The 25587-nt window shown below is 45.0% G+C and overlaps 1 protein-coding gene across 1 annotated transcript in view; it reads left to right on the forward strand.

Annotated features, from left to right (window-relative positions):
• LOC122934213 (arylacetamide deacetylase-like) overlaps nucleotides 1-25587 on the forward strand; it is a 79764-nt gene that overhangs the window by 17902 nt on the left and 36275 nt on the right. Inside the window, exon 2 of the mRNA XM_044289507.1 lies at nucleotides 2991-3213. Coding sequence (XP_044145442.1) covers nucleotides 2991-3213 — 223 coding nt within the window. The remainder of the gene's footprint in view (nucleotides 1-2990; nucleotides 3214-25587) is intronic.

The following is a 25587-nucleotide window of genomic DNA, read 5'->3' on the forward strand; positions in this document are numbered from 1 at the left end:
TCTAGTTAGAATATACAATGAACTGTGTACATGACTGCCCCCTGCTGCCTGGCAGCACCCGATCTCTTACAGGGGGCTGTGATCCGTACAATTAACCCCTCAGGTGCTGCACCTGAAGGGGTTAATTGTGCGTATCATAGCCCCCTGTAAGAGGGGGCAGACCCCCCCCTCCCCAGTTTGAATATCATTGGTGGCCAGTGTGCGGCCTCCCCCGGCCCCCCTCCCTCCCTCCCTCTATTGCATTATTTACATTGGTGGCAGTGTGCGGCCTCCCCCGGCCCCCCTCCCGCCCTCTATTGCATTATTAACATTGGTGGCAGTGTGCGGCCTCCTCCGGCCCCCCTCCCTCCCTCTATTGCATTTTTAACATTGGTGGCAGTGTGCGGCATCCCCCGGCCCCCCTCCCTCCCTCTATTGCATTATTAACATTAGTGGCAGTGTGCGGCCTCCCCCGGCCCCCCTCCCTCCCTCTATGGCATTATTAACATTGGTGGCAGTGTGCGACCTCCCCTCTCCCCCCTCCCCCCCCGATCATTGGTGGCAGCGGAGTTCCGATCGGAGTCCCAGTTTAATCGCTGGGGCTCTGATCGGTAACCATGGCAAGCAGGATGCCACTGCAGTCCTGGTTGCCATGGTTACTTAGCAATAGTAGAAGCATCATACTTACCTGCTGGCTGCTGCGATGTCTGTGTCCGGCCGGGAGCTCCTCCTACTGGTAAGTGACAGACACAGGGATTCGGCACACTGCCACCAATGTTATTGATGCAATAGAGAGAGGGAGGGGGGCCGGAGGAGGCCGCACACTGCCACCAATGTTAATAATGCAATAGAGGGAGGGAGGGGGGCCGGGGGAGGCCACACACTGCCACCAATGTTAATAATGCAATAGAGGGAGGGGGGCCGGGGGAGGCCGCACACTGGCCACCAGTGATATTCAAACTGGGGAGGGTGTGGCACCTGAGAGGTTAATTGTGCTGATCACGGCCCCCTGTAAGAGATCGGGTGCTGCCAGGCAGCAGGGGGCAGTCATGTACACAGTTTGTAGTATATTCTAACTAGAAGCGTCCCCATCACCATGGGAACGCCTCTGTGTTAGAATATACTGTCGGATATGAGTTTTCACGATGTAACTCATATCCGACAGTATATTCTAGCATGGAGGCATTCCCATGGTGATGGGGACGCTTCAAGTTAAAATATACCATCGGATTGGAGAAAACTCAGATCCGATTGGTATAAAAGAGACTCCAGACTTTACATTGAAAGTCAATGGTGACGGATCCGTTTGCAATTGCACCATATTGTGTCAACGTCAAACGGATCCGTCCCCATTGACTTGCATTGTAATTCAGGACGGATCCGTTTGGCTCCGCACGGCCAGGCGGACACCAAAACGACTTTTTTTTCATGTCCGTGGATCCTCCAAAAATCAAGGAAGACCCACGGACGAAAAAACGGTCACGGATCACGGACCTATGGACCCCGTTTTTGCAGACCATAAAAAAAACGGTCGTGTGCATGAGGCCTAACCCAAATGTATTAAGGGTGTATCTCACAATGACCTATGCAGCAAAGGCTGCCAAATAAACTTTTTTTGCCCAAACGGTGTTTGTTTAATAACTCAATATGGTGGCAGTATATAACCCAGGAATTTCAAACGTGCTTATGATGCAAGGCCTTAAATATTATGTATTTTGCCCCAAAAAGGGTGTTTTATTAATGAAAGACTATACGCCTTGTATATAAAGGGTATATCTCACACGGCCTGACCCACAGTAGGCCTGAATTAAATATTGGTGCACCAAATGTCGGTATTTCAAATATCTGAATATAACCCAAATGTATTAAGGGTGTATCTCACTATGACATATGCAGCAAAGGCTGCCAACAATTTTTTTTTCCCAACTGAATTTGACAGCAGTATATAAGCCTGTAATTTCACACGTGCTGATGCTGCAAGGCCTGAAAATAGTGGTTTTTGGCAGAAAAGTGTTTTTTTAAAACCCCAGAGCATGATGGCTGTATTTGTAGCTTAAATTGCACACTGACTAATCCAGATGTTGTATATTGCCCAAAAAATGTTTGATTTTCAATGTCCCAAAAGCTCAGGTGCAGTGCTGGTTTTGTTCGGTCAATGGGCTCAGGGCAGGAAAAAAAAAAGTGCTCTGCACCCACAAAACACATGTATGTAGATCGCTTAGTTAGATTCAGATTTTGAGCAAAGACTTTCTCTTATTCTCTCCCTGAAATCCCCAGCTGCTTCCTCTCCCTACACTAAGCACAGCAGAGTGACGTGCAGCGCTACGTGACTCCAGTTTATATAGAGGCTGGGTCACATGCTACACTGGCCAATCACAGCCATGCCATTAGTAGGCATGGCTGTGATGGCTTCTAAGGTCAGACAGTTAACTGCTTGTTGATTGGCTGCTCTGCAGCCTTTCAAAAAGCGCCAAGAAAGCGCCAAACACCGAACCCAAACTTTTACTGAAATGTTCGGGTTCAGGGTCCGGGGTCCAAAAATCCTAAAGTTCGGTACGAACCCGAACTTTAAAGTTCTGGTTCGCTAAGCCCTACTCATGATACATTTTACTAATGAGTCTAAAACAGACACAATCTGTAATCTAAATCTAACCTTTGGCACATGTACATTATGTTTGTAGCTAAAAATTCTTCAGTCACATTGATGCAACAGATGTCAAAATTCTTAAAGTTTAGTTCCAGTTAGGAGAACATCGGCCTCTGTTATAGATTCCGAATTTTTAAATGGTGATACTTTTTTGTGTGATGATGGGCTCTTGTCCTAGACTGGATCCAGTTGGCATATCTTACCAGAGATAATAGGGACATTGAAAAAAATCTCAAAAACATTTCAGCCTTTGACTATGGCACATGCCACTTGCAACAGTTCTTAGGATCCTTTTGTGCTATTTTTTATGCTTTGTCTTTACATTAACACTTGCTTACATGTGCATTTTGTATCTTAATCACAGGCTACCGTGGCAGAGATGTTTGGGGTGAAGCCTTACATGGATGTGATGAGGTTTTTTATGCATTCCAAACACACAGAACCCACATCTGATAACCATGTTATTGTCACAGACACATCATTTAACAACGTTCCAGTCCGGTTATTTATACCTAAAGAACAGTCAAAAGCATTGAGAAGAGCAATTGTCTACATTCATGGTGGCGGATGGTGCTTAGGAAGTGCAGGTAAATCATGAAATCTAGAAGGATACTGTATAGACCAGGGGTACTCGTCTACTTTTTGTAAAGCACCACTTCCCTCAATGAATTATGGTGATAGCAATTATGCATAGTTGTTCTATATTTTGCTACCTACTCAAAAACATACAGTAGGAGACAATTTATCATGTCCTACACTCCAGAATTCTGTCTTTAAGTTTAAACAGTCACAAGAAAAGACTTTTGCAAGTTTTGGGGCTTTTGTGCAATAATTTGTGCCTATTTGCATTTTTACACTTTGACTCCAGTTTTAAAAATTAGGTGGGGGAGTGTGTGGTTAGCTATATTAATTAGTTTCACTTCAGAATTATCACTGCAATGTTTTTAAAAAGTCACAAAAAAGTTACAAACTCACTGTAGTAGGGGGATGTTGTAAAAAGAAACGGAGTAACATTTCAAGACAGGAGTATTAGGTTAAGGGTAAATGCACACGTTCAGGATTTTTGTGCGGACAATCCGCACTAAAATCTGCAGGTGTTTGCAGGGAAATCCGTGCGGTCAATACACATCAATAGGTACAGATTAACATGCGGATTTGGTGCTGATTTTCCGCATGCATATTTTACTGTCTCCATTGAAGTGGAGGGAGAAAATCCAGACAGGAAAAATGAAATAAATTGACATGCTGCAGATTTTAAAATCCGCACTGTAGGTCCAAATCGGCACAGAAAAAAATCTGCATTGTGTGCATGAGAATTTAAAATTCTCATAGAATACAATGTACATCACCTACCGCGTGTATTTTCTGTACGCAAATCCACGCAGAAAATCTGCATGCAATCCTGATCATGTGCATTTAGCCTTTAAGATGCACCAGATTTAAAGGGGTTGTCCGGGTTCAGAGCTGAACCCATACATACCTCTGTTTTCATCGAGGTAAGCCCCCCTTATATGAGCATCTGAAAATGTCATGCTCCGATGCTCTCCTTTGCCCTGTGCTGAATCTCACAGGGCAAAGGCTTTTTATGGAGATCTGGTGACATTCCGGGCTAATTATAGGGTAAGCAAGGTGGAGGCTTCGTCCTAGGATTGAGCCCGGTGACCAATGTCACCGGCATTGATGGGAAGGCTTAGCACTGCCCTAGCCTGTAAAAGCCCACCCATCAGAGTCGGTGACGTCACCAGCAACACTGCAGGGTGGAAGCCTCCGCCTAGGAGTGTGAATAAATAAATAAACAAGCCCTTAGCCTGCACAATCCACTGCAGGGCAAGGGAGAGCATCGGAGCATGAAATACTTTGATGCTCATGTCAAAGGGGTGGAAATGGGGATGCAACACCATTAACATGCAACATTTGGCACAAAGTATGTCAACTCAGACTTAAGTAAAACTGACTTTAAATATGACCCTCATGATAAATTCCCCACACAGAGTTTTTATGTTGTTGCATTTCAAAAGCCATAGAACCAATTTTGGGAACATAAAACTTATTGATAAATTTTTGGGGGGGAATCAGGGAATAATCTGGATATAACAGCAACTTTACCATTGTTTATAACATTTTAATAAGAGGGGAAAAATCAATCCTAAGCATTTAATATTATAACTAGGGATGAGCGAACTCGAACTGTATAGTTCGGGTTCGTACCGAATTTTGGGGTGTCCGTGACACGGACCCGAACCCGGACATTTTCGTAAAAGTCCGGGTTCGGGTTCGGTGTTCGTCGCTTTCTTCGCGCTTTTGTGACGCTTTCTTGGCACTTTTTGAAAGGCTGCAAAGCAGCCAATCAACAAGCGTCATACTACTTGCCCCAAGAGGCCATCACAGCCATGCCTACTATTGGCATGGCTGTGATTGGCCAGAGCACCATGTGACCCAGCCTCTATTTAAGCTGGAGTCACATAGCGCCGCCCGTCACTCTGCTCTGATTAGCGTAGGGAGAGGTTGCGGCTGCGACAGTAGGGCAAGATTAGGCAGATTAACTCCTCCAAAGGACTTGATTAACTGATCGATCTGCAGCTGTGGATCATTGAGCTGCTGATCCTCAATTGCTCACTGTTTTTAGGCTGCCCAGACCGTTTGTCAGTCACATTTTTCTGGGGTGATCGGCGGCCATTTTGTGTCTTGTGGTGCGCCAGCACAAGCTGCGACCAAGTGCATTTAACCCTCAATGGTGTGGTTGTTTTTTGGCTAAAGCCTACATCAGGGTGAAGCTGTCACACCAAGTGCATTTAACCCTCAGTAGTGTGGTTGGTCAAGCTATCACACCAAGTGCATTTAACCAGCAATAGTCTGTTCATTTTTTGGCCATATACTAAATCAGGGGCAAGCTGCGCCCGTCACCAAGTGCATTTAACCCTCAGTAGTGTGGTTGGTCAAGCTGTGACACCAAGTGCATTTAACCAGCAATAGTCTGTTCATTTTTTGGCCATATACTACATCAGGGGCAAGCTGCGCCCATCACCAAGTGCATTTAACCAGCAATAGTGTGGTTATTTTTTGGCCATATCCCAGTCTAATTCTGTCACTAAATCCATACCGGTCACCCAGCGCCTAAATACTAGGCCTCAAATTTATATCCCGCTAAATCTCTCGTTACCGCTGTCCTGTTGTGGCTGGGAAAGTTATTTAGTGTCCGTCAAAGCACATTTTTTGTTCTGGGTTGAAATACAATTCCCAATTTAGCAATTTAAAAATTTAGTGGTTTCTGCTGTATCAGAGCTATTTGAAATCTATCCCTAAAAGGGTATATAATATTCAAGGTGCACATAGGGTCATTCAGAATAACTTCACACACCCGCTACTGTGCATTTCCAAGTCTAATTCTGTCACTAAACCCATACCTGTCACCCAGCGCCTAAATACTAGGCCTCAAATTTATATCCAGCTAAATCTGTCCTTAGTGCTGTAGCTGGGCGAGTTATTTAGTGTCCGTTCAAGCACATTTCTTGTTCTGGGTTGAAATACAATTCCCAATTTAGCAATTTCATAATTTAGTGGTTTCTGCTATATCAGAGCTATTTGAAATCTATCCCTAAAAGGGTATATAATATTCAAGGTGCACATTGGGTCATTCAGAATAACTTCACACACACCCGCTACTGTGTATTTCCAAGTCTAATTCTGTCACTAAACCCATACCTGTCACCCAGCGCCTAAATACTAGGCCTCAAATTTATATCCTGCTAAATCTCTCGTTAGTGCTGTAGCTGGGCGAGTTATTTAGTGTCCGTTCAAGCACATTTCTTGTTCTGGGTTGAAATACAATTCCCAATTTAGCAATTTCATAATTTAGTGGTTTCTGCTATATCAGAGCTATTTGAAATCTATCCCTAAAAGGGTATATAATATTCAAGGTGCACATTGGGTCATTCAGAATAACTTCACACACACCCGCTACTGTGTATTTCCAAGTCTAATTCTGTCACTAAACCCATACCTGTCACCCAGCGCCTAAATACTAGGCCTCAAATTTATATCCTGCTAAATCTCTCGTTAGTGCTGTAGCTGGGCGAGTTATTTAGTGTCCGTTCAAGCACATTTCTTGTTCTGGGTTGAAATACAATTCCCAATTTAGCAATTTCATAATTTAGTGGTTTCTGCTATATCAGAGCTATTTGAAATCTATCCCTAAAAGGGTATATAATATTCAAGGTGCACATTGGGTCATTCAGAATAACTTCACACACACCCGCTACTGTGTATTTCCAAGTCTAATTCTGTCACTAAACCCATACCTGTCACCCAGCGCCTAAATACTAGGCCTCAAATTTATATCCTGCTAAATCTCTCGTTAGTGCTGTAGCTGGGCGAGTTATTTAGTGTCCGTTCAAGCACATTTCTTGTTCTGGGTTGAAATACAATTCCCAATTTAGCAATTTCATAATTTAGTGGTTTCTGCTATATCAGAGCTATTTGAAATCTATCCCTAAAAGGGTATATAATATTCAAGGTGCACATTGGGTCACTCAGAATAACTTCACACACACCCGCTACTGTGTATTTCCAAGTCTAATTCTGTCACTAAACCCATACCTGTCACCCAGCGCCTAAATACTAGGCCTCAAATTTATATCCTGCTAAATCTCTCGTTAGTGCTGTAGCTGGGCGAGTTATTTAGTGTCCGTTCAAGCACATTTCTTGTTCTGGGTTGAAATACAATTCCCAATTTAGCAATTTCATAATTTAGTGGTTTCTGCTATATCAGAGCTATTTGAAATCTATCCCTAAAAGGGTATATAATATTCAAGGTGCACATTGGGTCATTCAGAATAACTTCACACACACCCGCTACTGTGTATTTCCAAGTCTAATTCTGTCACTAAACCCATACCTGTCACCCAGCGCCTAAATACTAGGCCTCAAATTTATATCCTGCTAAATCTCTCGTTAGTGCTGTAGCTGGGCGAGTTATTTAGTGTCCGTTCAAGCACATTTCTTGTTCTGGGTTGAAATACAATTCCCAATTTAGCAATTTCATAATTTAGTGGTTTCTGCTATATCAGAGCTATTTGAAATCTATCCCTAAAAGGGTATATAATATTCAAGGTGCACATTGGGTCATTCAGAATAACTTCACACACACCCGCTACTGTGTATTTCCAAGTCTAATTCTGTCACTAAACCCATACCTGTCACCCAGCGCCTAAATACTAGGCCTCAAATTTATATCCTGCTAAATCTCTCGTTAGTGCTGTAGCTGGGCGAGTTATTTAGTGTCCGTTCAAGCACATTTCTTGTTCTGGGTTGAAATACAATTCCCAATTTAGCAATTTCATAATTTAGTGGTTTCTGCTATATCAGAGCTATTTGAAATCTATCCCTAAAAGGGTATATAATATTCAAGGTGCACATTGGGTCATTCAGAATAACTTCACACACACCCGCTACTGTGTATTTCCAAGTCTAATTCTGTCACTAAACCCATACCTGTCACCCAGCGCCTAAATACTAGGCCTCAAATTTATATCCTGCTAAATCTCTCGTTAGTGCTGTAGCTGGGCGAGTTATTTAGTGTCCGTTCAAGCACATTTCTTGTTCTGGGTTGAAATACAATTCCCAATTTAGCAATTTCATAATTTAGTGGTTTCTGCTATATCAGAGCTATTTGAAATCTATCCCTAAAAGGGTATATAATATTCAAGGTGCACATTGGGTCATTCAGAATAACTTCACACACACCCGCTACTGTGTATTTCCAAGTCTAATTCTGTCACTAAACCCATACCTGTCACCCAGCGCCTAAATACTAGGCCTCAAATTTATATCCTGCTAAATCTCTCGTTAGTGCTGTAGCTGGGCGAGTTATTTAGTGTCCGTTCAAGCACATTTCTTGTTCTGGGTTGAAATACAATTCCCAATTTAGCAATTTCATAATTTAGTGGTTTCTGCTATATCAGAGCTATTTGAAATCTATCCCTAAAAGGGTATATAATATTCAAGGTGCACATTGGGTCATTCAGAATAACTTCACACACACCCGCTACTGTGTATTTCCAAGTCTAATTCTGTCACTAAACCCATACCTGTCACCCAGCGCCTAAATACTAGGCCTCAAATTTATATCCTGCTAAATCTCTCGTTAGTGCTGTAGCTGGGCGAGTTATTTAGTGTCCGTTCAAGCACATTTCTTGTTCTGGGTTGAAATACAATTCCCAATTTAGCAATTTCATAATTTAGTGGTTTCTGCTATATCAGAGCTATTTGAAATCTATCCCTAAAAGGGTATATAATATTCAAGGTGCACATTGGGTCATTCAGAATAACTTCACACACACACGCTTCTGTGCATTTCCAAGTCTAATTCTGTCACTAAATCCATACCGGTCACCCAGCGCCTAAATACTAGGCCTCAAATTTATATCCCGCTGAATTTGAATACAATACATTGGGCCAAATAATATATTTGTTGTTGTGGTGAACCATAACAATGAGAAAAACATCTAGTAAGGGACGCGGACGTGGACATGGTCGTGGTGGTGTTAGTGGACCCTCTGGTGCTGGGAGAGGACGTGGCCGTTCTGCCACATCCACACGTCCTAGTGTACCAACTACCTCAGGTCCCAGTAGCCGCCAGAATTTACAGCGATATATGGTGGGGCCCAATGCCGTTCTAAGGATGGTAAGGCCTGAGCAGGTACAGGCATTAGTCAATTGGGTGGCCGACAGTGGATCCAGCACGTTCACATTATCTCCCACCCAGTCTTCTGCAGAAAGCGCACAGATGGCGCCTGAAAACCAACCCCATCAGTCTGTCACATCACCCCCATGCATACCAGGGAAACTGTCTCAGCCTCAAGTTATGCAGCAGTCTCTTATGCTGTTTGAAGACTCCGCTGGCAGGGTTTCCCAAGGGCATCCACCTAGCCCTTCCCCAGCGGTGAAAGACATAGAATGCACTGACGCACAACCACTTATGTTTCCTGATGATGAGGACATGGGAATACCACCTCAGCATGTCTCTGATGATGACGAAACACAGGTGCCAACTGCTGCGTCTTTCTGCAGTGTGCAGACTGAACAGGAGGTCAGGGATCAAGACTGGGTGGAAGACGATGCAGGGGACGATGAGGTCCTAGACCCCACATGGAATGAAGGTCGTGCCACTGACTTTCACAGTTCGGAGGAAGAGGCAGTGGTGAGACCGAGCCAACAGCGTAGCAAAAGAGGGAGCAGTGGGCAAAAGCAGAACACCCGCCGCCAAGAGACTCCGCCTGCTACTGACCGCAGCCATCTGGGACCGAGCACCCCAAAGGCAGCTTCAAGGAGTTCCCTGGCATGGCACTTCTTCAAACAATGTGCTGACGACAAGACCCGAGTGGTTTGCACGCTGTGCCATCAGAGCCTGAAGCGAGGCATTAACGTTCTGAACCTGAGCACAACCTGCATGACCAGGCACCTGCATGCAAAGCATGAACTGCAGTGGAGTAAACATCTTAAAACCAAGGAAGTCACTCAGGCTCCCCCTGCTACCTCTTCTGCTGCTGCCGCCTCGGCCTATTCTGCTGCTGCTGCCTCGGCCTCTTCCTCCGCCTCTGGAGGAACGTTGGCACCTGCCGCCCAGCAAACAGGGGATGTACCACCAACACCACCACCACCACCTCCGTCACCAAGCGTCTCAACCATGTCACACGCCAGCGTTCAGCTCTCCATCTCACAAACATTTGATAGAAAGCGTAAATTCCCACCTAGCCACCCTCGATCCCTGGCCCTGAATGCCAGCATTTCTAAACTACTGGCCTATGAAATGCTGTCATTTAGGCTGGTGGACACAGACAGCTTCAAACAGCTCATGTCGCTTGCTGTCCCACAGTATGTTGTTCCCAGCCGGCACTACTTCTCCAAGAGAGCCGTGCCTTCCCTGCACAACCAAGTATCCGATAAAATCAAGTGTGCACTGCGCAACGCCATCTGTAGCAAGGTCCACCTAACCACAGATACGTGGACCAGTAAGCACGGCCAGGGACGCTATATCTCCCTAACTGCACACTGGGTAAATGTAGTGGCAGCTGGGCCCCAGGCGGAGAGCTGTTTGGCGCACGTCCTTCCGCCGCCAAGGATCGCAGGGCAACATTCTTTGCCTCCTGTTGCCACCTCCTCCTTCTCGGCTTCCTCCTCCTCTTCTTCCACCTGCTCATCCAGTCAGCCACACACCTTCACCACCAACTTCAGCACAGCCCGGGGTAAACGTCAGCAGGCCATTCTGAAACTCATATGTTTGGGGGACAGGCCCCACACCGCACAGGAGTTGTGGCGGGGTATTGAACAACAGACCGACGAGTGGTTGCTGCCGGTGAGCCTCAAGCCCGGCCTGGTGGTGTGTGATAATGGGCGAAATCTCGTTGCAGCTCTGGGACTAGCCAATTTGACGCACATCCCTTGCTTGGCGCATGTGCTGAATTTGGTGGTGCAGAAGTTCATTCACAACTACCCCGACATGTCAGAGCTGCTGCATAAAGTGCGGGCCGTCTGTTCGCGCTTCCGGCGTTCACATCCTGCTGCTGCTCGCCTGTCTGCGCTACAGCGTAACTTCGGCCTTCCCGCTCACCGCCTCATATGCGACGTGCCCACCAGGTGGAACTCCACCTTGCACATGCTGGACAGACTGTGCGAGCAGCAGCAGGCCATAGTGGAGTTTCAGCTGCAGCACGCACGGGTCAGTCGCACTACAGAACAGCACCACTTCACCACCAATGACTGGGCCTCCATGCGAGACCTGTGTGCCCTGTTGCGCTGTTTCGAGTACTCCACCAACATGGCCAGTGGCGATGACACCGTTATCAGCGTTACAATACCACTTCTATGTCTCCTTGAGAAAACACTTAGGGCGATGATGGAAGAGGAGGTGGCCCAGGAGGAGGAGGAGGAGGAGGAAGAGGGGTCATTTTTAGCACTTTCAGGCCAGTCTCTTCGAAGTGACTCAGAGGGAGGTTTTTGGCAACAGCAGAGGCCAGGTACAAATGTGGCCAGCCAGGGCCCACTACTGGAGGACGAGGAGGACGAGGATGAGGAGGAGGTGGAGGAGGATGAGGATGAAGCATGGTCACAGCGGGGTGGCACCCAACGCAGCTCGGGTCCATCACTGGTGCGTGGCTGGGGGGAAAGGCAGGACGATGACGATACGCCTCCCACAGAGGACAGCTTGTCCTTACCCCTGGGCAGCCTGGCACACATGAGCGACTACATGCTGCAGTGCCTGCGCAACGACAGCAGAGTTGCCCACATTTTAACCTGTGCGGACTACTGGGTTGCCACCCTGCTGGATCCACGCTACAAAGACAATGTGCCCACCTTACTTCCTGCACTGGAGCGTGATAGGAAGATGCGCGAGTACAAGCGCACGTTGGTAGACGCGCTACTGAGAGCATTCCCAAATGTCACAGGGGAACAAGTGGAAGCCCAAGGCCAAGGCAGAGGAGGAGCAAGAGGTCGCCAAGGCAGCTGTGTCACGGCCAGCTCCTCTGAGGGCAGGGTTAGCATGGCAGAGATGTGGAAAACTTTTGTCAACACGCCACAGCTAACTGCACCACCACCTGATACGCAACGTGTTAGCAGGAGGCAACATTTCACTAACATGGTGGAACAGTACGTGTGCACACCCCTCCACGTACTGACTGATGGTTCGGCCCCATTCAACTTCTGGGTCTCTAAATTGTCCACGTGGCCAGAGCTAGCCTTTTATGCCTTGGAGGTGCTGGCCTGCCCGGCAGCCAGCGTTTTGTCTGAACGTGTATTCAGCACGGCAGGGGGCGTCATTACAGACAAACGCAGCCGCCTGTCTACAGCCAATGTGGACAAGCTGACGTTCATAAAAATGAACCAGGCATGGATCCCACAGGACCTGTCCGTCCCTTGTCCAGATTAGACATTAACTACCTCCCCATAACCATATATTATTGGACTCCAGGGCACTTCCTCATTCAATCCTATTTTTATTTTCATTTTACCATTATATTGCGAGGCTACCCAAAGTTGAATGAACCTCTCCTCTGCCTGTGTGCTAGGCCTAAATATATGCCAATGGACTGTTGCAGTGGTGGCTGACGTGAAGCCTCATTCTCTGCTATGACATGCAGACTAATTCTCTGCTGACATGAAGCCAGATTGTCTGTTACGGGACCTCTCTCCTCTGCCTGGGTGCTGGGCCTAAATTTATGACAATGGACTGTTGCAGTGGTGGCTGACGTGAAGCCTGATTCTCTGCTATGACATGCAGACTGATTCTCTGCTGACATGAAGCCAGATCCTCTGTTACGGGACCTCTCTCCTCTGCCTGTGTGTGTGCTGGGCCTAAATATATGCCAATGGACTGTTGCAGTGGTGGCTGACGTGAAGCCTCATTCTCTGCTATGACATGCAGACTGATTCTCTGCTGACATGAAGCCAGATTCTCTGTTACGGGACCTCTCTCCTCTGCCTGTGTGTGTGCTGGGCCTAAATATATGCCAATGGACTGTTGCAGTGGTGGCTGACGTGAAGCCTCATTCTCTGCTATGACATGCAGACTGATTCTCTGCTGACATGAAGCCAGATTCTCTGTTACGGGACCTCTCTCCTCTGCCTGTGTGTGTGCTGGGCCTAAATATATGCCAATGGACTGTTGCAGTGGTGGCTGACGTGAAGCCTCATTCTCTGCTATGACATGCAGACTAATTCTCTGCTGACATGAAGACAGATTCTCTGTTACGGGACCTCCCTCCTCTGCCTGGGTGCTGGGCCTAAATATATGCCAATGGACTGTTGCAGTGGTGGCTGACGTGAAGCCTCATTCTCTGCTATGACATGCAGACTAATTCTCTGCTGACATGAAGACAGATTCTCTGTTACGGGACCTCTCTCCTCTGCCTGTGTGTGTGCTGGGCCTAAATATATGCCAATGGACTGTTGCAGTGGTGGCTGACGTGAAGCCTCATTCTCTGCTATGACATGCAGACTAATTCTCTGCTGACATGAAGCCAGATTGTCTGTTACGGGACCTCTCTCCTCTGCCTGGGTGCTGGGCCTAAATTTATGACAATGGACTGTTGCAGTGGTGGCTGACGTGAAGCCTGATTCTCTGCTATGACATGCAGACTGATTCTCTGCTGACATGAAGCCAGATCCTCTGTTACGGGACCTCTCTCCTCTGCCTGTGTGTGTGCTGGGCCTAAATATATGCCAATGGACTGTTGCAGTGGTGGCTGACGTGAAGCCTCATTCTCTGCTATGACATGCAGACTGATTCTCTGCTGACATGAAGCCAGATTCTCTGTTACGGGACCTCTCTCCTCTGCCTGTGTGTGTGCTGGGCCTAAATATATGCCAATGGACTGTTGCAGTGGTGGCTGACGTGAAGCCTCATTCTCTGCTATGACATGCAGACTGATTCTCTGCTGACATGAAGCCAGATTCTCTGTTACGGGACCTCTCTCCTCTGCCTGTGTGTGTGCTGGGCCTAAATATATGCCAATGGACTGTTGCAGTGGTGGCTGACGTGAAGCCTCATTCTCTGCTATGACATGCAGACTAATTCTCTGCTGACATGAAGACAGATTCTCTGTTACGGGACCTCCCTCCTCTGCCTGGGTGCTGGGCCTAAATATATGCCAATGGACTGTTGCAGTGGTGGCTGACGTGAAGCCTCATTCTCTGCTATGACATGCAGACTAATTCTCTGCTGACATGAAGACAGATTCTCTGTTACGGGACCTCCCTCCTCTGCCTGGGTGCTGGGCCTAAATATATGCCAATGGACTGTTGCAGTGGTGGGTGACGTGAAGCCTCATTCTCTGCTATGACATGCAGACTGATTCTCTGCTGACATGAAGCCAGATTGTCTGTTACGGGACCTCCCTCCTCTGCCTGGGTGCTGGGCCTAAATATATGCCAATGGACTGTTGCAGTGGTGGCTGACGTGAAGCCTCATTCTCTGCTATGACATGCAGACTAATTCTCTGCTGACATGAAGACAGATTCTCTGTTACGGGACCTCCCTCCTCTGCCTGGGTGCTGGGCCTAAATATATGCCAATGGACTGTTGCAGTGGTGGGTGACGTGAAGCCTCATTCTCTGCTATGACATGCAGACTGATTCTCTGCTGACATGAAGCCAGATTGTCTGTTACGGGACCTCTCTCCTCTGCCTGTGTGCTAGGCCTAAATATATGCCAATGGACTGTTGCAGTGGTGGCTGACGTGAAGCCTCATTCTCTGCTATGACATGCAGACTGATTCTCTGCTGACATGAAGCCAGATCGTCTGTTACGGGACCTCTCTGCTCTGCCTGTGTGCTAGGCCTAAATATATGCCAATGGACTGTTGCAGTGGTGGGTGACGTGAAGCCTCATTCTCTGCTATGACATGCAGACTGATTCTCTGCTGTCATGAAGCCAGATTGTCTGTTACGGGACCTCTCTGCTCTGCCTGTGTGCTAGGCCTAAATATATGCCAATGGACTGTTGCAGTGGTGGGTGACGTGAAGCCTCATTCTCTGCTATGACATGCAGACTGATTCTCTGCTGACATGAAGCCAGATTGTCTGTTACGGGACCTCTCTCCTCTGCCTGTGTGCTAGGCCTAAATATATGCCAATGGACTGTTGCAGTGGTGGCTGACGTGAAGCCTCATTCTCTGCTATGACATGCAGACTAATTCTCTGCTGACATGAAGCCAGATTGTCTGTTACGGGACCTCTCTCCTCTGCCTGGGTGCTGGGCCTAAATTTATGACAATGGACTGTTGCAGTGGTGGCTGACGTGAAGCCTGATTCTCTGCTATGACATGCAGACTGATTCTCTGCTGACATGAAGCCAGATCCTCTGTTACGGGACCTCTCTCCTCTGCCTGTGTGTGTGCTGGGCCTAAATATATGCCAATGGACTGTTGCAGTGGTGGCTGACGTGAAGCCTGATTCTCTGCTATGACATGCAGACTGATTCTCTGCTGACATGAAGCCAGATTCTCTGTTACGGGACCTCTCTCCTCTGCCTGTGTGTGTGCTGGGCCTAAATATATGCCAATGGACTGTTGCAGTGGTGGCTGACGTGAAGCCTCATTCTCTGCTATGACATGCAGACTAATTCTCTGCTGACATGAAGACAGATTCTCTGTTACGGGACCTCCCTCCTCTGCCTGGGTGCTGGGCCTAAATATATGCCAATGGACTGTTGCAGTGGTGGCTGACGTGAAGCCTCATTCTCTGCTATGACATGCAGACTAATTCTCTGCTGACATGAAGACAGATTCTCTGTTACGGGACCTCTCTCCTCTGCCTGGGTGCCGGGGCCTAAATATCTGAGAATGGACTGTTCCAGTGGTGGGTGACGGGAAGCCAGATTCTCTGCTATGGAACCTCTCTCCAATTGATTTTGGTTAATTTTTATTTATTTAATTTTTATTTTAATTCATGTCCCTATCCACATTTGTTTGCAGGGGATTTACCTACATGTTGCTGCCTTTTGCAGCCCTCTAGCTCTTTCCTGGGCTGTTTTACAGCCTTTTTAGTGCCGAAAAGTTCGGGTCCCCATTGACTTCAATGGGGTTCGGGTTCGGGACGAAGTTCGGATCGGGTTCGGATCCCGAACCCGAACATTTCCGGGATGTTCGGCCGAACTTCTCGAACCCGAACATCCAGGTGTTCGCTCAACTCTAATTATAACGCTATTTCTGGTATTCCATATAATTTGTGTAAGGAGAGAAGCTCCAAAATTAGAACATAATACAGAGGCCAGAATTAGCAGCATGGTATTCCAAACACAAGGAAATATCACCGGATAAAATTTCCAATCACATGATGCCAACACATACCGCAATTTTGGAAAGCACTCTCGGCAGAGCATGTCCAGTGCGACAAATTTGCTTTCTAAAGCAACTAAAGTATATGATTTCCATTCACTAAGGGCTCATTCACACAACCGTTGGTGTCCCATTCCTGTATTGCGGACCACATTTGGAAGCACTACGAGTGCTTTCTGGGGTTCTGTTCCGTGCCTCCGCACTGCAAAAAGATAGAACATGCTCTATCTTTTTGCGGAACGGAGGGATCGCAGACCCATTCAAGTGAATGGGTCTGCAATCCCCATGCGCCTGCCCCATGGAAGTTGCCTGTGCATTGCGGACCGCCATTTGCAGTTCACAGCACGGGCACGGGACACCAACGGTCGTGTGAACGAGCCCTAACTCTGAGCACCACAAAACTATCAAATGAAAGGAAATAAGTACTGGTTGCCCTTAGGTGAGTTATTGAGATGTGTAATTTCTTAATTTTCCTCTTGTCTTGAGATATCCTGAGTGGAGATGAGCGAATAAAAAAAGAATAATCGATTCGGCCGATTTGCCCAATTTTTTTCAAAAAATTTGGTTTGATCCAAATTTATTTGCGGCAAAACGCGTTAAAAAACTGCTATTTCCTGGATGCAGAGAGCCTTTCTAGTGGTGTAGAACACTGTGCCTTGCAGTAACACGCATAGGGAGTCTGCTACGGTAGTGAAATAATTATTGTGAGTCAGTATGACATGCAGATGACAGGCGTCGCTCTTAAGCCTCTTTCACACGGCCATTACGGAAACATGTGCGGGTGCATTGCGGGAACACCCGCAATTTTTTTGCGCGAGTGCAAAACATTGTCATGCGTTTTGCATCCGCGTGAGAAAAATCGCGCATGTTTGGTACCCGAACTTCTTCACAGAAGTTCGGGTCTGGGATCGGTGTTCTGTAGAGTGTATTATTTTCCCTTATAACATACAGAATGCATAGTAAGATAGCGCTGGAGGGGTTAAAAAAATATATATATTTAACTCACCATAGTCCACTTGCTCGCGTAGCCGGCATCTCCTTCTGTCTTCATCTTAGCTTTGTGTAGCAAGTTTAGCAACAGGACCTGTGGTGACGTCACTCCGGTCATCACATGATCCATCACCATGGTAAAAGATCATGTGATGGATTATGTGATGACTGTGACGTCACCAAAAGTCCTTGTTGCTACACAGAGCTAAGATCAAGACAGAAGGAGATGCCGGGCTGCGCGAGCAAGTGGATTAAGGTGAGTTAAATTATTTTTTAACGCCTCCAGCGCTATTTTACTATGCATTCTGTATTCAGAATGCTATTATTTTCCCTTATAACCATGTTATAAGAGAAAATAATAATGATCGGGTCTCCATCCCGATCGTCTCCTAGCAACCGTGCGTGAAAATCATGATGGTTGCATGTGTGTGCACACCCTCTTATAACTGGGTAGCTGTGTTCAGAATTAAGCAATTACATTCATAATCATGTTAAATACACCTGTCATCATTTAAAGTGCCTCTGATTAACCCCAAATAAAGTTCAGCTGCTCTAGTTGGTCTTTCCTGAAATATTCTTAGTCGCATCCCACAGCAAAAGCCATGGTCCACAGAGAGCTTCCAGAGCATCAGAGGGATCTCATTGTTAAAAGGTATCAGTCAGGAGAAGGGTACAAAATAATTTCCAAGGCTTTAGATATACCATGGAACACAGTGAAGACAGTCATCATCAAGTGGAGAAAATATGGCACAACAGTGATATTACCAAGAACTGGACATCCCTCAAAAATGTATGAAAAGACGAGAAGAAAACTGGTCTGGGAGGCTACCAAGAGGCCAACAGCAACATTAAAGGAGCTGCAGGAATATCTGGAAAGTACTGGCTGTGTGGTACATGTGACAACAATCTCCTGTATTCTTCATATATGGGGTACAGTGGCAAGACGAAAACACATCTGAAGTCTCCCAAAAGCATGTGGGAAAAAAAGTGTTATAGTCTGATGAAACCAAGGTTGAACTTTTTGGCCATAATTCCAAAAGATATGTTTGGTGCAAAAACAACACTGCATATCACCAAAATAACACCATACCCACAGTGAAGCATGGAGGTGGAAGTGTCATGCTTTGGGGCTGTTTTTCTTCAGCTGTAACTGGGGCCTTAGTTAAGCTAGAGGGAATTATGAACAGTTCCAAATACCAGTCAATATTGGCACAAAACCTTCAGGCTTCTGCTAGAAAGCTGAACATGAAGAGATATAGGCATGTCTAATACATGTATGTGCTTATGTCTCTTTATATACTGTATGGAAAACTACGAATGCAGGCCTGATATTCCCATACGGAGCTTCCATCCCCCTTGTTTATTACTATAGATGATGTCAGTAAAGTGTGTAATGAATATTTTACAAACTGTACAAGTTATCTTACTAAACCTACAGATATTGGTCATACACAAAACACCAATAAAGCACTGTGTGGTGGTACTAACACTAACCCCTAGAAAATTAGAATAAAAAAACAAAAAACAATATAATAGAAACGTTGACACATCTTCATCAGTTTGTTTCTGTGATGATAAAAAAAGATGATAATATATGCCATAGTATGAGACAGCACTAAATGCCATGTAAAACATCATGCCAACATCCCCCTATAATCCATACCAATCTAAATAAAGAGCTGCACTCCTCAAGAATTAACTGATGATTGGCACCAAACATGTATCAAATGGACCATGGCATGAAAGTAGTCCATGTTAATGAGTAGCTGCACACGGAAGTTCCAATGGAGGGGTTAGTGAAAAAAATAAAAATAATATATCTATATATATATATATATATATATATATATACACTCACGTAAAAAATTATTAGGAACACCATACTAATACAGTGTTGGACCCCCTTTTGCCTTCAGAACTGCCTTATTGGCATTGATTCAGCAAGGTGCTGATAGCATTCTTTTGAAATGTTGGCCCATATTGATAGGATAGCATTTTGCAGTTGATGGAGATTTGAGGGACGCACATCCAGGGCACGAAGCTCCCGTTCCACCACATCCCAAAGATGCTCTATTGGGTTGAGATCTGGTGACTGTGGGGGCCATTTTAGTACAGTGAACTCATTGTCATGTTCAAGAAACCAATTTGAAATGAGCTTTGTGACATGGTGCATTATCCTGCTGGAAGTATCCATCAGAGGATGGGTACATGGTAGTCATAAAGGGATGGACATGGTCATAAACAATGTTCAGGTAGCCCATGGCATTTAAACGATGGCCAATTGGCACTAAGGGGCCTAAAGTGTGCCCAGAAAACATCCCCCACACCATTACACCACCACCACCAGCCTGCACAATGGTAACAAGGCATGATGGATACATGTTCTCATTCTGTTTACGCCAAATTCGGACTCTACCATTTGAATGTCTCAACAGAAATCGAGACTCATCAGACCAGGCAACATTTTTCCAGTCTTTCAACAGTCCAATTTTGGTGAGCCTATGCAAATTGTAGCTTCTTTTTTCTATTTGTAGTGGAGATGAGTGGTACCCGGTGGGGTCTTCTGCTGTTTTAGCCCATCCGCCTCAAGGTTGTGCGTGTTGTGGCTTCACAAATGCTTTGCAGCATACCTCGGTTGTAACAAGTGGTTATTTCAGTCAACGTTGCTCTTCTATCAGCTTGAATCAGTTGGCCCATTCTCCTCTGACCTCTAGTATCAACAAGGCATTTTCTCCCACAGGACTGCCGCATACTGGATGTTTTTCCCTTTTCACACCATTCTTTGTAAACCCTAGAAATTGTTGTGCGTGAAAATCCCAGTAACTGAGCAGATTGTGAAATACTCAGACCGGCCCGTCTGGCACTAACAACCATGCCACCCTCAAAATTGCTTAAATCACCTTTCTTTCCCATTCTGACATTCAGTTTGGAGTTCAGGAGATTGTCTTGACCAGGACCACAACCCTACATGCATTGAAGCAACTGCCATGTGATTGGTTGACTAGATAATCACATTAATGAGAAATAGAACAGGTGTTCCTAATAATTCTTTAGGTGAGTGTATATATATATATATATATATATATATATATATATATACACAGTACAGACCAAAAGTTTGGACACACCTTCTTATTCAAAGAGTTTTCTTTATTTTCATGACTATGAAAATTTTAGATTCACACTGAAGGCATCAAAACTATGAATTAACACATGTGGAATTATATACATAACAAAAAAGTGTGAAACAACAGAAAATATGTCATATTCTAGGTTCTTCAAAGTAGCCACCTTGGCTTTGATTGCTGCTTTGCACACTCTTGGCATTCTCTTGATGAGCTTCAAGAGTTAGTCACCTGAAATGGTTTTCACTTCACAGGTGTGCCCTGTCAGGTTTAATAAGTGGGATTTCATGCCTTATAAATGGGGTTGGGACCATCAAGTAAAGAAAAATGAGTGGCCATCATTACTTTAAGAAATGAAGGTCAGTCAGTCCGAAAAATTGGGAAAACTTTGAAAGTGTCCCCAAGTGCAGTCACAAAAATCATCAAGCACTACAAAGAAACTGGCTCACATGCGGACCGCCCCAGGAAAGGAAGACCAAGAGTCACCTCTGCTGCGGAGGATAAGTTCATCCGAGACACCAGCCTCAGAAATCGCAGGTTAACAGCAGCTCAGATTAGAGACCAGGTCAATGCCACACAGAGTTCTAGCAGCAGACACATCTCTAGAACAACTGTTAAGAGGAGACTGTGTGAATCAGGCCTTCATGGTAGAATATCTGCTAGGAAACCACTGCTAAGGACAGGCAAGAAGCAGAAGAGACTTGTTTAGGCTAAAGAACACAAGGAATGGACATTAGACCAGTGGAAATCTGTGCTTTGGTCTGATGAGTCCAAATTTGAGATCTTTGGTTCCAACCACCGTGTCTTTGTGCGACGCAGAAAAGGTGAACGCATGGACTCTACATGCCTGGTTCCCACTGTGAAGCATGGAGGAGGAGGTGTGATGGTGTGGGTGTGCTTTGCTGGTGACACTGTTGGGGATTTATTCAAAATTGAAGGCATACTGAACCAGCATGGCTACCACAGCATCTTGCAGCGGCATGCTATTCCATCTGGTTTGCAGTTTAGTTGGACCATCATTTATTTTTCAACAGGACAATGACCCCAAACACACCTCCAGGCTGTGTAAGGGTTATTTGACCATGAAGGAGAGTGATGGGGTGCCTCCACAGATGACCTGGCCTCCACAGTCACCGGACCTGAACCCAATCGAGATGATTTGGGGTGAGCTGGACCGCAGAGTGAAGGCAAAAGGGACAACAAGTGCTAAGCATCTCTGGGAACTCCTTCAATACTGTTGGAAGACCATTTCCGGTGACTACCTCTTAAAGTTCATCAAGAGAATGCCAAGTGTGTGCAAAGCAGTAATCAAAGCAAAAGGTGGCTACTTTGAAGAACCTAGAATATGACATTTTCAGTTGTTTCACACTTTTTTGTTATGTATATAATTCCACATGTGTTAATTCATAGTTTTGATGCCTTCAGTGTGAATCTACAATTTTCATAGTCATGAAAATAAAGAAAACTCTTTGAATGAGAAGGTGTGTTCAAAGCACCAATAGAACATCTCAGGCAGTATAAAGATAACAATATATTATACAATATATTGTAATTTCGCCAAGCTTCTTCCCAGGAAAAAGGTACGTCGGAGTACTTTCAGCACCACTACCTGGTTTATATTCCTTTATCCACTGTAAGCACCAGTGGATCTCTAGACTGTATGCTGCAAATATCATTAATGTATTCATGCTACTTTCAGTTTTTTTGTATAAATGTATAAAGCATAATAATAAGAGATGAACAAAGTTATCAAAAATTTGTTTGGCTGCTTCACCGAAGTTCACAGAAAATTTGATTTGTTACTAATTGCTTAATCACGAATCACATTTCCATTGTAATGGGCGAAATGATAGGGAACCGCGATCTCATCGTCCTCCCTCATTTAACCCATCAGATACCGCATTCAACGCTGATTGCGGCATCTGACACATTGAGGACTTCAGGGGTTAAAAACAAAAAAATACATATTTACCTCATTCATTTGCTTGCGGAGAGGCCATCGTGGCCATCTTTATTCTTGACGGCCTCTCTGTGAGTAAATGGAGGAGGTTAGTGTTGAGTAGAACACTTCATGATGTTCTACCGAGCACAATGGAAGTCAATGGGAGAACCCGAGGCACCACTTGCTCTGAAGAGGGAAAGTGCATTAGAGGCAAGGATGTTTACCACTACACTGTACAGCTACATGTTACCTAGACAGAAATAAAAACTAAGTCTTCTGCTGAATAGGAATACTCACTAAATCAGAAACTACTATGAGGTTTTTCTAACATAGTTTAGCATTCATCTTTATAGCTGAGTGGATAAGGTCCTTGCCTCTAATGTACAACGTTGGGAGTTCATATCCTGGCAGAAACTTTCAGAAATAGATGCTAACTTAAATTTAAATATACTGACTCGAACACACGTGGTGTTCGGCCGAGCATAGCGATGCTCGAGCCGAACTGGTGTTTGGCCGAGCATGCTCGCTCAACAATAGAGGAGGTGAGTACGGTATGTATTGTTTCAGGAAAAATTGATTCATTACCACCAAGCACGAGGAAATTCGGCTTAGTGACAAATCAAATTTTGCCTGAAATTCGACTTCGGATACTTCAATTTGCTCAACACTTATTGCAATTATAAAGCAGGATCTTTATTTATCATTATTCCCTTCCAATATCCCTTACCCAAGGAGTGCCTTGCTGGAGAAAAAATAAATTAATAATAAAGACGGAGTCATTAGTTAGAATCCCAATCAGACCAGACATTGCTCCAATTATCACATTTTTTTCTTATTGGCGTTTAAAAATTTCTCTTATCCTTTCACTATATACTGTATGTTAAATTTCCCACTTTGATATAAATGGTGGTTCAGTCGATATCCAACTTCTGGCAATAAATAATCTCAATAAGAACCACACTTTTGTGAGGAACTCCTTTTTAGCTGTTAAGATTTTCACTGATTAGTAAAGGGGACTTGCATCCAAATATCCCCATGGTACCAATTTATATATCTTTGCATTACTACCTCTATTACCCTTATTATTTACCCAAAAAATCCACACATTCATTTGACTGAATATCAAAAAGTGCTTTGTTATTAGAGGTCTCATATGCAGAGTGTAGTTGTAAATGTCTAAAATATCCACTACCCCTTAAGGGCTCATTCACACAGTGAAAAATAAAGTGTCCTCCCAGGATATTAACCTGCGGGATCAGATCTCCTGGGTACCGCTCAGAGAAATAAGAAAATATGGAAAAGAAGGGGAGCAGTAACAATTTAAAACTTAACTTTTACTAAATCTATTCTCCCAAGATGGGGAGTAAGAGACCCCTTAAAAACAAAAATCACAACAAAACAGACATAACCCCTAAAGAGGGGGGAGGGGGGGGGTGTTTTGGGGATTTGGCGCAGCGTAAGTGGTGCTGCACACCAACACAGGTATCGGCCTCTCCAGGCCTATGGTAGTGACACAAAGACCTGTTATGGAGGGACCGAGTGATCCCTAGTGTCTGAATCCCTTGGAGTGGTCAAAGGAACAAACATGAAAAATGGAAAAATCTTACCAATTTTTATGGGCCTTACTTAGCGACCACATATTTATGGGTTAAAGCAGGAGGCGGTCACATGTGGCAGGTAGGTACTTCATCCAATATTCATGGAAGACGGAGAAGCACGTCAGGGGTATCCAAACGGTCCGGTATTAGAGTGGCATCAGGAAAGAAACTCACCCTAGTACCTCCCTGCTTGGCCTATCCTGGCCCTAGTGACCTAACACGGGGTCCGTGCCCCGCAAGGGGTGGCCCCGTCCGGAACCTCGCCCTGATGTGAAATCCCTAGGTGACCCTAACAAAGGGTGACTAGGGGCAAATTCTATATCTCAAGGCAAGTGGAGATATAATTTGATTCAATTGTATATACAGACGTGGACAAAATTGTTGGTACCCTTTGGTCAATGAAAGAAAAAGTCACAATGGTCACAGAAATAACTTTAATCTGACAAAAGTAATAATAAATTAAAATTCTATAAATGTTAACCAATGAAAGTCAGACATTGTTTTTCAACCATGCTTCAACAGAATTATGTAAAAAAATAAACTCATGAAACAGGCATGGACAAAAATGATGGTACCCCTAGAAAACACAGAACATAATGTGACCAAAGGGACATGTTAATTCAAGGTGTGTCCACTAATTAGCATCACAGGTGTCTACAACCTTGTAATCAGCCATTGGGCCTATATATATGGCTCCAGGTAATCACTGTGTTGTTTGGTGATATGGTGTGTACCACACTCGACATGGACCAGAGGAAGCAAAGGAAAGAGCTGTCTCAAGAGATCAGAAAGAAAATTATAGACAAGCATGTTAAAGGTAAAGGCTATAAGACCATCTCCAAGCAACTAGATGTTCCTGTGAGTACAGTTGCACATATTATTCATAAGTTTAAGATCCATGGGACTGTAGCCAACCTCCCTGGACGTGGCCGCAGGAGGAAAATTGATGACAAATCTAAGAGACGGATAATCCGAATGGTAACAAAAGAGCCTAGAAAGACTTCTAAAGAGATTCAAGGTGAACTTCATGCTCAAGGAACATCAGTGTCAGATCGCACCATCCGTCGTTGTTTGAGCCAAAGTGGACTACATGGGAGACGACCAAGGAGGACACCATTGTTGAAAACGAATCATAAAAAAGCAAGACTGGAATATGCCAAACTACATGTTGACAAGCCACAAAGCTTCTGGGAGAATGTCCTGTGGACAGATGAGACAAAAATCGAAGTTTTTGCCAAGGCACATCAGCTGTATGTTCACAGACGAAAAAATGAAGCATATCAAGAAAAGAACACTGTCCCTACTGTGAAACATGGAGGAGGCTCTGTTATGTTCTGGGGCTGCTTTGCTGCGTCTGGCACAGGGTGTCTTGAATCTGTGCAGGGTACAATGAAATCTCAAGACTATCAAGGAATTCTAGAGAGAAATGTACTAGCCAGTGTCAGAAAGCTTGGTCTCAGTCGCAGGTCATGGG

Source organism: Bufo gargarizans, chromosome 4 (assembly GCF_014858855.1).
Source record: "Bufo gargarizans isolate SCDJY-AF-19 chromosome 4, ASM1485885v1, whole genome shotgun sequence".
NCBI classification, from domain to species: Eukaryota; Metazoa; Chordata; class Amphibia; order Anura; family Bufonidae; genus Bufo; species Bufo gargarizans.